Genomic DNA, 14,663 nt, shown 5'->3' on the forward strand with positions numbered 1-14,663 from the left:
TATTTTTTTTTTTTTTTTAAAAAAAAAAGCTCTGACAATATAAACAGAGAGCCATCACAGTACATAAAATAGTATTTACTATTTACTAGACATCACAAGCAGTTTTCATAGGTAACGTCATAAAAACTTTGTACAAAGCCGACAGCATCTGATAAGTCCTGTGGAGTGAATGAGCTCACAGCTAAACACACACACACACAAACAGACATGAGAATAAATAATCAAATATACACATTTTTAGAGGCTTTTTTTCCTTTGGCTTTTTTTCCAGTTCCAGTTTCTTTTTTTAAAATCATACTATAGGTAAACAAACATCTCTATTCATTAGGAGCAGGAGGTTTTCCTAAACATCTGTGCTGCTCTCAGCCCGGAGAACAACGAAAATTAGACCATCTGTGTCCCTTTTAGAAAAGTGTCTCTCTTCACACATTACAAAAGATTGTTTGGTTACACTTTACTTGAAGGTATCTGCATAAGAGTGACATGACACTGTCATGAACGGGTCATAAACATTATAAACAAGTCACAAAGGTTTATGACATAACGCTAGGGTTGGGCGGTAATTCGGTATACAGTGGGGTCTTAAAAATAACAACGCTATCAGTTTCAATACCGTCATTAAAAAAAATGCAATGTACTTATATAGGAGACAAGGATTAAATATTAAATATAATTTATGTAATTATGTGTGGTTGTCATCACGTGACAGTGTGGAGGTGAAAGTAGTTGTTATGTTATCATTGTTTCAGTATTAGTATTCAGTTTCTGAACGGTGCACAAGCCAACAGTTTGGTGACGCCGTCTGAGCCTTAGGTCATCATTTTTAATTAGTCACGGTAATACCGTATACCGCGGTAAAATAGGGAGGAGGTTTGACGGTATCAAAATTTGGATACCGCCCAACCCTACATAACGCTTCTTTTAGTAAGCGTCATTCGGTTTTTGTCATGACAAGTTATGGTTAGGGGTTAGAGTTCATATGTCATATGTCTGTTATGACAGTGTTATGTCACTCTTATGTAGATACCTTCAAGTAAAGTGTTACCGATTGTTTTCCTTTTTTTTTTTTTTTTTTAAACATGGCAAATTATTTCATAAAAAAAAAAACATTCAATCAATCAAGCCTCAATTTCATTTGATTGATTCATTGTCATGTGTGCCCCTCCCCCCCCAACCCCCCACCCCCACCACCCCTTCATTAGTTCTGGATCAGTGCACTGGGAAGTAAGTATGGCTGTCACAAAATGAGGTAAAACATCTCCTTCAATGGGTTCTGCTGACCCGTCCATCCACTGGAGAGTTGATCCCTTTTCCACCAACAAGCCTGTGAAAAACAGACAAATCTAACTGGTACTGGTATTACTGCCACCGCTACCACGACTGCTGCTACTACTACTACTACTACTACTACTACTACTACTACTACCACTGGTTCGGGCTGGGCAACTTGGTTGAAATCATTATCATATCATAGTAGGGCTGTACCGAATTTTATTACATTCAAAGCTTCTATTGAGGTTTTCAAATGAAGCTCTAAATGTCTGTCGTCATATTTTCTGAGGTCATCATCGCCCTAAAAACAAAACAAACATCCTGGAACAAGATCCTCAATGTGAATAAAGTGATTCATGGGATTAAATGAGTTCAGTCATTTCATATTAAATCAATATTATCCTTTTTTTCGTAACTACTTTAGTTATTTACTGTAATAGTGTTAGAGCCTAAATAGATTTTTCTGTTTTGTTATTGTGGTTATATAAATCTAATTTATGGTGCTGCTAGACCGCCTCGTTAATACAGGTGCGTGCCTTCCTTTGTGCGCGGAAAGCGGGAGAGCAAACCGTGTAAGTGCTGTCATGCATCGGAAACAATCCTACGCAGCAATCACTGCAATCTAATTCTACAAATAGTAGAATACTAATATTATTAGTGTAGCCTAATCGTTATCTGCAACTGTGCAGAAATACCGGGTCTAAACAGAATGAACGGACATGAAAGAAAGAAAAAAAAAGCTGCGCAGCATTCAAATATTGATTTAGAATTCGAAGGTCAACGTTAAAATAAAACCATGTCAAATTATTTTTGTCTGTGTTGCATTTTGACCATATAACTGGCCAATCAGGGCCTAGACAAAAGGCCATGTTGTTTTTGCGGCACCAGGCAGTGGTGGCCTACAGGTTAAAGAAGCGAGCTTGTGACCGGGAGAGGTCGGCGGGTCAATCCCCAGACCGACAGGATAAAATCTGGGTGGGGAAAGTGAAAGAGCAGCACTTGACTTGGCTCACCTGGATAAATAAAGGTTAAAAAAAAAAATATGAAGCTTCAAACTCTTCGGTACAGCTCTATCATGGTTATATTACAGAGATTTCTGGATATTGTAAGTGTGTGCAAAATGAAATACATGCCAATAACATTAAATATCAACAACAATAGACATGACGTAATGGGAATAAAACACATACAAATGTGTGGGCTCAGTCACGCTGGAGCTGCTCTCTCATTTTGGCTGCGATCTGCTCTCTTTTCTCGCAGTGTTTGTTCAGGTCTTTGGCCTCCATCGGCAGCGCGCCGTTCCACACCATCAGCACCGACTCCTCGTCTAAGAGCAGAGGCAGGCTCACACTTTAGAGAAACTCCCACAGCGAGACAACTGGTCTCATACAGACAATGAACCATTGGACTCACCAAGGTGATTTGGGTCTTGTGGGAGTCTTCTGCCCAAAATCAGCACCACATTCTTCCAGTTTAGTGTTTCTATTCATGAAAAAAAAGGATCTGCAGTCACTACCGACATACACAGTAGCTTGACAGAAAGGCTTGTTTAGATGCAGTATTTAAACAAGATAATAATTACGACAAAGAACAGGGGGGAAAGAAAGACATATTGAATTTAATACGCAGGCAAACTGTGAGCAGCATGCTGGGCTGTTTCACGCATTTTTTCACACAACAGCCCCAACAGACCATGACTCATTATAAAAAAAAAAGCCAAAAAGAATAACCCAGCAGTAGTATTATGAGTCTTCATTTTAGTTTTCATTAATTTTCCTACTCAGTTAGTGTTTCTGCTGCGGCATTATGTATGTCTTTAATTTACTCTAGGTTCAAATACTTAAAGAAAAGAAACAAGTTTGCTGCTTCTCTATAAACCCAGTAGAAAGCAAAAAAGATAAAGCGATTAGTGATAGACCGATTTTATTGGCCGGCCGATATATCGGGCCGATATTTGCGTTTTACGCAGCTGCTGTGTTCGCTGATAGTTTTTTCCCGGCATTATTTACAGACAGGCATCCACAGGCAGCTCTGTGTTGCTGGAGACGCTGCAGTTCACGTGCGGACCATGCACTGCCCCTCCCCCACTAGCAGAAATGGCAGTCTTAAATTACAAATCAAGCACTTTATTTCAATGGCTACTTTTCAGGTTTATTGTTTTCTTACATTATTTAAATGTCTTGACAAAGGACATTTTGTGATGACCTGATTATATCTGTCTTATAGTATGTCAGCAAGCAATGCATCATCCAGGCTTTGTTGTAGATGTTGATGAACGCCTTTTACCCTTGCACAGTTAACCATATGCAGGGCACCCATCCATATGATGCACATTGCACACATCATTTGTGTGATATGAATGTAAGATGATTGCAGAAGTGACACTGATCTGTGTTTTGGTTTATTATTTTAAATAAATGGCAGAGCAGATTCTGAAAACAAATCCAGTGTGGAAGGGGTTTACATTTTTATGATGTAAATTGAGGGAGCAAAAGCAGTATCAGCTCCAAATATCGGCTCAAGAAAATCGGCTGCCCATATCGGTCATCGGCTAAGGCTGATGAAAAAAATCACTATCGGCACTAAATCAATCCCTAAAAACGACTGCTAAAAAAAAAGGTCACCTGAGATTATCACCATCTCCTAAAACATTCACATTTATGCTAATTAGGTCAATCATAGGGGTAAGGATTGTATTAGTTGGCACAATCCCTCTTATATGAACATATATTATATAACAGTATTCAGTATGGACTTCAGTTACCTGAAGAGGGAGCCGTTACAATCTCAACTAAATACATTTTCGCTATTAATATGCAAATGAATGCAACATTGTGCCTCAAAAATCCGTGAGATCATTTAGCAGGACTTTGAGGTTTCCTTCCCAATAAAAGTAAGCCAGTTTGTGTTCTAAATACTAGAATGTGACCTCACACAGACACCATGGCAACATATCGCCTGTATGACTTAGTAAAAATTATACTAAATACACAAATGCATCAAAGTTAAGCACCCACCTATGAGTGCAGAGGCGATGCAGCGGATGGAGCTGCAGACAGGGCCCATGACCTGCAACGGCTGGTGCTTGGAGAGCTCCAGCAGCAGCAGGTGGCCCCCTCTAGTGCCGATCCAGAGAGTTGCTGAGCTCTGCACCAGCAGGGCCTTGACTCTGGCCCAGGAGGGAGCTGCGTCAGCGGGCAGCTCCGCCTCGCTGCCCTGCCTGCCTCTGCAGCCCGAGTCATGTCTGCAGGGACCAGGGGAGAGGAGATACAGCTGCAGTCACACAAGCACCAGGGGCACGTTCAATCTCAAAACAGTGTGCACCATTTTGTTACGATTTGCCCACCTTTGCCGACATGTTTCCTCGGAACGGTGTGAAACGGTGGGCATCGGCTTTGAGATATTTTTTTTTCCTCTTTCGTGTAGTGGGTGTGTCTCTCATTTATTGGCTGTGTCACAGGTGATACCCAATCAGCAGAGACGTGTATGTAATAAACCCATGGTACTGAAAAGGCAGAGCGCTGGCGCACACAACAGGGTGTTCAATGCACCCTCCTTTGAGTTTAACAAAACGTGTTGTCTGGGCTGAACATGGCCCTGAATCTCCAAAATGTCAGATTCTGGAAGGCTGTCGGACTACAATAGTGGACAATGGACTACATTAAAAAAAGAATACCAGTAATTCAACTGTTTTTGTCTATTCAAGGCCCCAAGATCCTGTTTGTTTTGGAGAGATTTTTTCTTGTTAAGTACTCCTGGAAGTGTTGCTGTTGTTTCTGTACTATCCAACTTGATTTGGTCTTGACACACAAACATTTCCCTACATGGTGCTCATTCTCTATTGTCTCTATTCAGCCACAATGGCTATTTCTACAACGTTAACTACTTTAATCTTTTGTTTATTCAGGGCAAGAAACAAACGCTTCTGATAGCCAAAATGCAAAATACATCACTTCCTTTGTGCTGTGATGATGATAATATGATGGCTGTTTGGTCTTCAAGAAACATAAACAAATAAATAAAAATACAGCTTTACTGAGCCCTGATAAAATGTATTATAAATAAATATATAACAAATATTTGATGCGTGTGTGTACCTGATGATCTGAGCACAGTCGATGCAGTCCACCATCCTCTCGCTTCTCTTATCCCAAACCTCGACGGTTGGTGTCCCGGCTTTGCTCAGGTAAACATATTTATCCACAACCATTCGAGACACACACGCTTCACCTCCCAATGACCGCGCCTGCCTGAAGCGCCACACACACACACACACACACACACACACACACACACACACACACAGTTAAAATCTTTTCTCCAAACAGCTACATTTTCATTTCATGCACATAGCATTTATAATCTCATTTTACGCAGGAAACTGTTGAAATAAGTACAAAGTACAAATGCTCATTCCTCAGTCCTCACTCGACCTCAATAAACATCAGCAGTTTGAGCTGATTTGAACCAACAAGAAAAACTCTCTCTTTTCAAACCTCTTTAAGTTTTAACTACAACCTGCCCCTCATTCCCCTTCATGACACGGACTCACTGGAAGATGAGGTTTGGTCTCGTGTCGATGCTCTTGCAGACATCGTAGTCGGCGGTGAAGGAGAGGATCTTGGTCCCGCAGCCGGCCCACACCGACCTGCTGTCCAGCGAATGCACCGACTGGCCCAGACACATGACAGGCGTGTTGACGTTTCCCACAGTGAGAGTTTTAACCGGCTGCCCGTTCTCCTGCTGGAGGGAGGAGAACAAGAAGAAAATGAAGTTCCAAACTGCTGCTGCTGCTGGATACAGTATCGGACATTTACGGCATGGGAGGACAAGGTGGGCAAATGCATGCTCTCGGGGGAATTGTTGGGTCTCTGTAAAATATACAGTGTGGTCTAGACCTACTCTACCTGTAAAGTGTCCTGAGATAACGTCTGCTATGATTTGACACAAAAAAAAAAAAATTGGACAGAATTTGGAGAACAAACACACTGGATTGTTTATTTAATATCTAATATTCACCTTGAGTACGGAGTCCTCATAAACAGTGAGAACTCCATCTGCTGTCCCCACCAGCAAGTAATTCTTCCTTTGGCTGAAAAGAAATGAAAAACATCAAAAGGCACTATTTAAAAAAAAAAGTTGTAGATTCAGCATAATTATCTTGTTGTATCATAATGCACATACTGTATTATGTCATTTGCAGATTGACACAAAATGTAAACTCAAATTAATTCTCATGGTTTCTACAAACAGCCCTTAATCAATGAAATCAAATTATCAAAACTAGAATGTATGTATATGAAACATACCTCGTTGTGCTACACAATGACAATAAAGTGCTTGAACCACAAACTTGAACATTCTACAGATTATTAGTTTTATTATAACAGCCATAAACTAGGATGCCACAATTTGTAGCCACAGTTATTCGGTACTGTGTTTCAATAGTCAATAGTCCTTGATGTTCAAGACCAAATTCAGTCCACAATCGCCAAGTTGTGATACTGATGGCAGGATTTTATATATATATATATATTGTTATTATAATGCCGATGTCAAGCGGTTGGTTGGTCGGCTCAAATCTATTTAGGCTCTACACTCATTCGTATCTCCGACCAGATTCCTGAGCTATTCATAATCCTCAGAGGATGATCACCAACTTAATGTTTTTGTGACCCCCTGACTCGTAGTCAGGCCAAAACCTGAGAAATATTGAATCTTACGTGCGATGAGGGTGTACATGGAAGTACAGTGAGGTGACGGCGTCTGTGACACTCTGCAGGTGGTGCCTAATCGACGTGTCCTGAGTGCTGATGACCACTAAGGAGCCGGATTGGGTGCCTGCCACCAGCCAATCACAGGGCTCGGTCGGGATATGGACGGTCACAAGACACAAGACGGGACTGTTGTCGATCTCCTGCAAGAGTGGGAGAGCCAACTTTAAAAACGTGAAGCGACGAGGCCTGCTTGATTTATGGAAAAAAAGGTAATTAGTCACAGTAAAAACACACTCAAAGGGTTAAACAGTTAGTAAGAACAAAAAAGAAAACCCCCTGTCTGACTTACAAGTGTACACAGTTAAGAGGCTTTAAAAAGCCCTGTTTTCCTCAAAAAATAAAACTGAACCAAACATGTGAGATCGAGAAAAGGTTAACGGCGCCGTTGGTACCTGTGTAGTGACTGTGCTGGTGTCCAGGTCCACGGCGGTGATGGAGCCTAGCCTCTGGGTGCTGCTGCCTCCACCCAGCCAGGCTCTGTGCCTCTTGGAGGGGCCGTCCCTGCTGCCGGAGCTCACTGTGAGGCACTCAGCGTTGAACGCGCGGGGAACCACCAGCTCCCTCATCAGGCACAACATCTCCCCCGAATTCAGCCTGTCAAACACCTGCACACATCACAGAAGACACAAATACTTAATGATGTGTTAAATGGTCTCTGAAATCTACAGTACCAGTCAAAAGTTTGGACAGGCTTTCTCATTCACTTGAATGGGAAAGCGTGTCCAAACTTTTGACTGGTACTGGATACTTGAAGCCACTATGTGTGGCGCTGCGTCACTTAACGCGGTTACGCAGTGTTCAGGTCCTAACCTGAGCAGAAGTGGGTCGACCTTGAGGGCTTTCCCTCAAGCAGTCCTTCATCAGCGTCTGGAAGCCCGGCCACGGTGAGCAACCGTAGTGTTTCACTGGATCTGTGTAGAAGGCAGTGAACATGTTAGCAAATGTTCTGACTTTACCTTTCAGATCAGTGCAGAAATGTATGAAAAATAAAAAAGATATATATATTGTATTCATAACTTTGAACGTGACTATTTTTCTCACATACTATTAGAAAATGTTAATACAGTCAGATACGGTAAAAAAAAAAAAATATTGCATTTTGCATTTAATTAAATGAGATTCAAATATCAACATAAAACTGGACATCATAAAATCGTGGTCAAATGAACAATCTGTGATCCAAAAGACAAGGCTCATCCTGACAACAAAATTTAAAAAGGAACACGCCGACTTATTGGGACTTTGTCTTATTCACCGTAACCCCCAGAGTTAGATAAGTCCATACATACCCTTCTCATCTCCGTGCGTGTCGTAACTCTGTCTGACACACCGCTAGCCTAGCTTAGCACAGATCCTGGAAGTAAGCGGCTCCAACTAGCCTACTGCTCCCAATAAGTGACAAAATAATGCCAACATTTTCCTATTTACATGTTGTGATTTGTATAGTCACAGGGTGTACAAATAACAAGGTCACATGAGACACAGCCATCTTCTAACCGTATACATACTGGGAACTATATTCTCAGAAGGCAAAGCACTGCTACTTCTGCTACTTGGGCGGAGTGATTTGCTTGTAGCACCTGAGAAGCCCTGTGGTGAGGAGCAGAGAGTAGCAGTGCTTCGCCTTTCTGAGAATATAGTTCCCAGTTTGTATACCGTTAGAAGATGGCTGTGTCTCATGTTGTTATTTGTACACGCTGTGACTATACAAATCACAACATGTAAATAGGAAAATGTTGGCGTTATTTTGTCACTTATTGGGAGCAGTAGGCTAGTTGGAACCGGTTACCTCCAGCATCTGTGCTAAACTAGGCTAGCGGTGGGTGCGTCAGACAGAGTAACGACACGCACGGAGATGAGAAGGGTATGTATGGACTTATCTAACTCTGGGGGATACGGTGAATAAGACAAAGTCCCAATAAGTCAGCGTGTTCCTTTAAAAACACAAGATGAGAACCTGTCATGACTGTCAAATCAATGGTCAGGTATTATGCGATGCTGATGTATTCAAGTGCATCATCACATTTAGGAAATAGCATTTGTTTGAAATAGTAAATTTCAAATTTGATCTCATATCTCCCAAAAAAAAATATATTGGTGCGATAGTGGCTAACATCAGGTCAGACTTGCAGCAACACATTAAACACTGTACAACAGAACTCTTTCATTATTACCTGGCAGTTTCCCCTGCACTGCAACCTCATCAAACTCACTGGGGAACTTCATGCCGTCAGAGATGCGCTCACCACAGGTCAGGAGGTCGTAGAGCAGCAGGCCGAAGGAGAACACATCAGCCTGCTGGTTATAGATCACGCTGCCTCGGGCAACCTCTGGTGCACGGAAACCTGCCAGATATACAGCAATCCATTTAAAAAGCTATACAAAATGTCTTACAAGCAAAATAAAATCAGATTTGTAAGAATAACCTTACAGTATGTGACCGACAGTTTGACTGCAGTTTCTCAGAGGTTCAAATTCAGGTGAGAGGTTTCATTTTTTATGTTATTTTTATTGGGCCAATGCACATTAATCAACATTTCTGTAAATGCACCAATGTTAGCCAGTCGGCTAATATTCAACTGTAGTCCTAGTTACCTAGCCAGTATGTCTTTATGTTGGGAGGAAACCCACGCAAACACGGGGGGATCGAACTCCGCAGTGACTACTTGCGGTGAGGCAGCCGCGCTAACCACTGAGCCACCGTGCCGGCTTATAATGACTCCTATATAATAAAGATGTATAAAGTTTGAGGAGGCGTCTAACCTGGCGTGCCCTCTGAGCTTCTCACTCCCATGCTGCAGCAGTACTGAGCGATGCCATAGTCGGTAATCTTGGCGATGATCTCGGAATCGGTCTTCAGGTTGAACAGAAGAACGTTGTGGGGCTTGAGATCCCGATAGATGATCATGGCTGCGTGAAGGTACCTGATCACACAGATTAAACAATGACCAGAGCAAGTTCCTTTACAAACTGTCACATTTTTTCACAACACATATATAATGTGAAATGACAGTAGCTCTGCACTTAGCCTACATCAGATTTAGAGCTGCAAAGATTAATCGATTAGTTGTCAACTCTTACATTAATCGCCAACTATTTTGATAATCGATTAGTCGGTTTGAGTAATTTTTTAAGACTTAAAGTAAAAATTTTTGATTCCAGCTTCTTAAATGTGAATATTTTCTAGTGGCTTCTCTCCTCTGTGACAGAAAACTGAATATCTTTGATATTTGAGGACATCTTCCTAGGCTTTTGGGAAACACTGATCCACATTTTTCACCATTTTCTGACATTTTAGAGACCAAACAACTAATTGAGAAAAAAAAATCAACAAGACTATGAAAATAATTGTCAGTTGCAGCCCTAATCAGATTGACACTGTATTGTATCATGTTGTAATGTGGACTGCAAAAGACTTCAATCACACTTTCCATAACTTGTCTGCAATCTCCAAACCTTTTGAGGAAACTTTGCAATGCCCAACTCTGTACCTGAGCCCGTCGGCAACATGCAGGGCGATTCTGTGCTGGAGCTTTAGGTTCAGGCTGCCGTTCTCATGTTCAAATAGGGAGTCCAGTGAGCCTCGCAGTGCCAGCTCCATCACCAGGACCTGAGGAACTGAGCCGGCTGCCAGCAGACCCACCAGGCTGGGGTGACGGAGGCGACCCAACACCGCCAACTCCTGGAGGAAAACAGACAATGAAAAGAAGTGAAGTAAGTTAAAGATGGTGTAAATAATTAGATTTCCCAAAGATGCACAGAAAATAGGGATTGGATTAATTGATGAATGTGATGGCAATTCTTGTTAAAATAAACAATTTTAGGCAACACTTGTCTTTCTGTTGTAGTATTCAATCATCTGCAGATGGACTAACAGTAACACACATATGCATGTATTATTATTATTATTATTATTATTATTATTATTATTATAACCTTTATGTATTCAGGGATGGCCATTGAGAGCAAGCTTTCTTTTCCAATGATGCCCTGATTACAGCACAAATAAAAATAAATAATAAAAACTATCTCAAAAAAATTACCTTACAAATAAATAATCCGATCATAAAACAATACACAAATTACACACATAAAAAATAAAAACAAATGTGAATCACTGATGTAGGTGAATAAGAGGGCTATTAAAAACAAGAGCAGTACCTACAGTACCAGTAAAAAGTTTGGACACGCTTTCTCATTCACTTCAATCCTGAAGTAAGTTCCATCGGACAGGAGCGTAAAAGTTTAAAGCACTCTTTCCAAATTTACAATTGTATGCTTGAATGAGTGAGGATAGCTGTGAGAGCCTGTTATGTATTTAATTTCAGTGACTGCTGAGGTTGTCTTGAGCAAGGCACTTTGTCAATGTATTGTCCAGGACACACGCGTCAGTGGTACCTGTCTGAGGAGTCTGTAGATGTAAAGCTCAGATGCATGCTTGTTGAATATTTTCACGGCTACTTCTTCATTTTTGTAGACACCTCGATAGACCGTCCCAAAGCCACCGTCCCCTATAAACAAAAATATATTTATGTGTTATATATCAGTTGTATTTGAACATATATTTATTTTTTAATAACATATATTATGTGGAAATGAGATAAACGAACCCAGTCGGTTCTCTTTAGACATGTCTACATCCAGCTCTTCACTGTCCAGTATTGTTCCTGCAGGCTGGTCACTCAGTACCAAGTCAGGGGCGATCTGAGAGATGGGAAGTGTGCAGCGGGGGTCCTTCGAGTTCACCAACAGAAAATCTATGATCATAATGTAATAGACATAACAGAGTTTAGATAATTGGAACCATGTATGTGGAATGATTAAAGGTGCTGTAGGTAGGATTGTGAAGATCCAGGACTTTGAACATCGACAACTTCTCAGTCCCTCCCCCCTTTCTGCTAAAGCCCAAAATGGCCTCCTAAGCCCCTCCCCCCACAAGGGAGAATGAATGCGTGTGCATAAGCAGTGATTGACACGCAGTTAGACACCCCCCTACCCCCCACCCTGGCCCTGATTGGTGCAAATCTCACTACAGGCTGTAGGTGGTGCCAGAGGAGCCGGATGTTTTTTTAATTACCTGCTTCATGTAGTACTGCTGGAACATAGGGTCAGTTTCAGCAAATATGACAGAAAGTTAGTTTTATAAGGCTTACCTACTGCACCTTTAAATTGAGGTGCTTCTGAACACTTTAGTATTTTTACGCCCTGCAATGCCCTGCTACACCCTACTACGCCCTACTATGCCTTGCTACGCCCTGAACTGCTATTAAACTATTATTTCTAGTCATAGTTCCATTATCTTTATTGTTACTATAATTGCCACATACCAACTGCTATATTTATTATTAATCATATTTCTCTATATCTTTATATCTGTATCAGTGTCTCTGTGTCCCAACTGGCAGATGGCCGCCCACCAAAAGCCTGGGTCTGTCTGAGGTTTCTGCCTAAAAAGGAAGTTTTTCCTCGCCACTGTCTATACTAAATGCTTGCTCTTGGGGGAATTGTTGTAATTGTTGGGTCTTTGTAAATTATAGATTGTGGTCTAGACCTACTCTATCCGTAAAGTGTCTTGAGATAACTCTTATTATTTGATATTATAAATCAAATTGAATTGAATTGAATTTTAGAAACCAAACAATGTGTTTTGTACATTGTCGTTTTATGGATTAAAAAAGAAACCGTCTTCAATTCATACTGACAAAACGTATTGTTTTTTATGTACCATTGTCAAAATATGTGAAGAGGTCCTCGAGCAGAATCTTGCTCCACTCCTGCCCGTCCTCAAAGCTGTAGAGAGCCCACTTTTTCAGGAGAGCCTCGCCACTGCCGTGCATGTCAGTGTTCAGCAGGCCAGGAAACCATTCCTCCAGCAGGGAGTCGATGTGATCCACCACCTGACCCAGCAGCACCCGGCCTGGGGGATACACATATAAACATATGTAATCATTGATATGAAAACAATAAATACAGAAACAAACAACACATACATATTACTACATAACATTAAGAAAAATGCTGTAAGGATTTTGGATTATGGAGGCTGTGTGTCCAGCAAGACTTGAGTTTTTTCTTTTCTTTGTTTTTTTATCCACACCTTTGCGTGAAGAGGGCACAGTTATCCTGACGAAGCTGGAGGGGTTCTCCTCCACCAGACAGTAGGCCTCTGGGGACCAGCTCAGGTACACGCCTCTCCTCCAGTAGATCCGGTTCGGTCGCACCGCTTTTCCTGGATAACACACAGCGAGGGAATTTCTTTCAAATTTGTATCTGCAGAGTAGCATCCCTAATGTGGCTGTTTCTGCTGTATGTCCAATTTACCTCTTCCACAGAGCAAATAAGAAGAGACCTCCAGTAGGCGGCTGATCTGGCGAGACCAGTAATCCATGGGGAAGTACGGCATCTCGTACAGACGCACAATCACCTCTGAGTTCTCACAGTGAGGCAGCTCTATCACCGGTCTGTGTTTGGACAAACTGTAAGAGAAGAGATGAGTGGATAGAGACTGTGAAATATTGTGATATGCCAATTTATTTGGTCCCTCTAAAACAGCACAATCCAACAAAAAAAAAAAAACACAGACATCTGTAGCTGCAAATAAAAAAATTAAAAAAACCATACCTGCTGGGTATCAGTAGCTGGTCCTCGCCAAAGGGCAGAGCGATCTGAAACTTTTCCAGCAGTTTGAAGAACTGCGTCATGTGGCTTTTGGGAAAACATTTGGTCTCAAACAGAAACTTTTCCACCACTGAGCGCTGAACAACTCCTTTAGGATGCTCCCAGAAGCCACAGCTCTTTAACGTCAGCTTCTACACAGAGAACAGACATCACCTGAATTTGTGAACCGGACAGATCTGACACATTCTTTAGCAATCATGTACCTGCATACAGTATATGAGTGTTAAAGGAACACGCCGACTTATTGTAAATGTAAATAGTAAATAGTAAATGTAACATGTAAATAGGAACATGTTATTTTGTCACTTATTGGGAGCAGTAGGCTAGTTGGAACCGATTACCTTCAGGATCCGTGCTAGGCTAAGCTACCGGTGGGGCCGTCGGACAGAGTTACAACACGCACGGAGATGAGAAGGGTATGTATGGACTTATCTAACTCTGGGGGTTACGGTGAATAAGCTAAAGTCCCAATAATTCGGCGTGTTCCTTTAAAAGAGGCCTTTTATGTGGCCTTGGACTGGCTCTCTAAATCTAGATTAACTATTTAATAGAGTGGAAATAACGTGAATAATTTGGAGGCATACTTGTTTTTGTAACAGCTGATGTCTGCTTGTAAATAACACACTTCATCTGAGTATGTACAGTATAGAGCAGTGGTTTCCAAAGTGGGGTCTGGGGACCCTCAGGGGTCCTTAAGGGGGTTCCCAGCTAAAGGGGGAATCATTTATTGTCACTATAATTCCATCCATAAGTAACACAGTCATGACAGAAGGTATGACTATTTTGGCCATGCGGTTCACACTTTCTGTAATAAACATGGACAAAATCTTTTCAAATGGGGGTCCGTGGTCTAATTTGTGTCAGTTTAGGGGTTCTTAATGTAAAAAAATGGGGAACAACTGGGATAGAGGATATGCAGTTGAATCCCAACAATCT

General features: G+C 41.5%; 1 protein-coding gene across 2 annotated transcripts in view; it reads right to left on the reverse strand.

Moving 5' to 3' along the window:
• Positions 1 to 1,190: 1,190 nt before the first annotated feature.
• lrrk2 (leucine-rich repeat kinase 2) overlaps positions 1,191 to 14,663 on the reverse strand; it is a 46,413-nt gene continuing 32,940 nt past the window's right edge. For both annotated transcript variants that reach the window (XM_039807540.1, XM_039807538.1), the window contains exons 34-52: positions 13,671 to 13,858; positions 13,371 to 13,525; positions 13,147 to 13,278; positions 12,775 to 12,966; positions 11,660 to 11,806; positions 11,448 to 11,560; positions 10,541 to 10,731; positions 9,813 to 9,973; positions 9,224 to 9,394; positions 7,860 to 7,960; positions 7,442 to 7,654; positions 6,996 to 7,189; positions 6,292 to 6,364; positions 5,825 to 6,015; positions 5,370 to 5,522; positions 4,290 to 4,516; positions 2,686 to 2,754; positions 2,463 to 2,599; positions 1,191 to 1,324 (exon numbers count right to left, since the gene is read on the reverse strand). In XM_039807540.1, the coding sequence (XP_039663474.1) occupies positions 2,475 to 2,599; positions 2,686 to 2,754; positions 4,290 to 4,516; positions 5,370 to 5,522; positions 5,825 to 6,015; positions 6,292 to 6,364; positions 6,996 to 7,189; positions 7,442 to 7,654; positions 7,860 to 7,960; positions 9,224 to 9,394; positions 9,813 to 9,973; positions 10,541 to 10,731; positions 11,448 to 11,560; positions 11,660 to 11,806; positions 12,775 to 12,966; positions 13,147 to 13,278; positions 13,371 to 13,525; positions 13,671 to 13,858 (2,796 nt within the window). In that variant the 3' untranslated portion in view covers positions 1,191 to 1,324; positions 2,463 to 2,474. The remainder of the gene's footprint in view (positions 1,325 to 2,462; positions 2,600 to 2,685; positions 2,755 to 4,289; positions 4,517 to 5,369; positions 5,523 to 5,824; positions 6,016 to 6,291; positions 6,365 to 6,995; positions 7,190 to 7,441; positions 7,655 to 7,859; positions 7,961 to 9,223; positions 9,395 to 9,812; positions 9,974 to 10,540; positions 10,732 to 11,447; positions 11,561 to 11,659; positions 11,807 to 12,774; positions 12,967 to 13,146; positions 13,279 to 13,370; positions 13,526 to 13,670; positions 13,859 to 14,663) is intronic.

Source organism: Perca fluviatilis, chromosome 8 (assembly GCF_010015445.1).
Source record: "Perca fluviatilis chromosome 8, GENO_Pfluv_1.0, whole genome shotgun sequence".
Classification (NCBI taxonomy): Eukaryota; Metazoa; Chordata; class Actinopteri; order Perciformes; family Percidae; genus Perca; species Perca fluviatilis.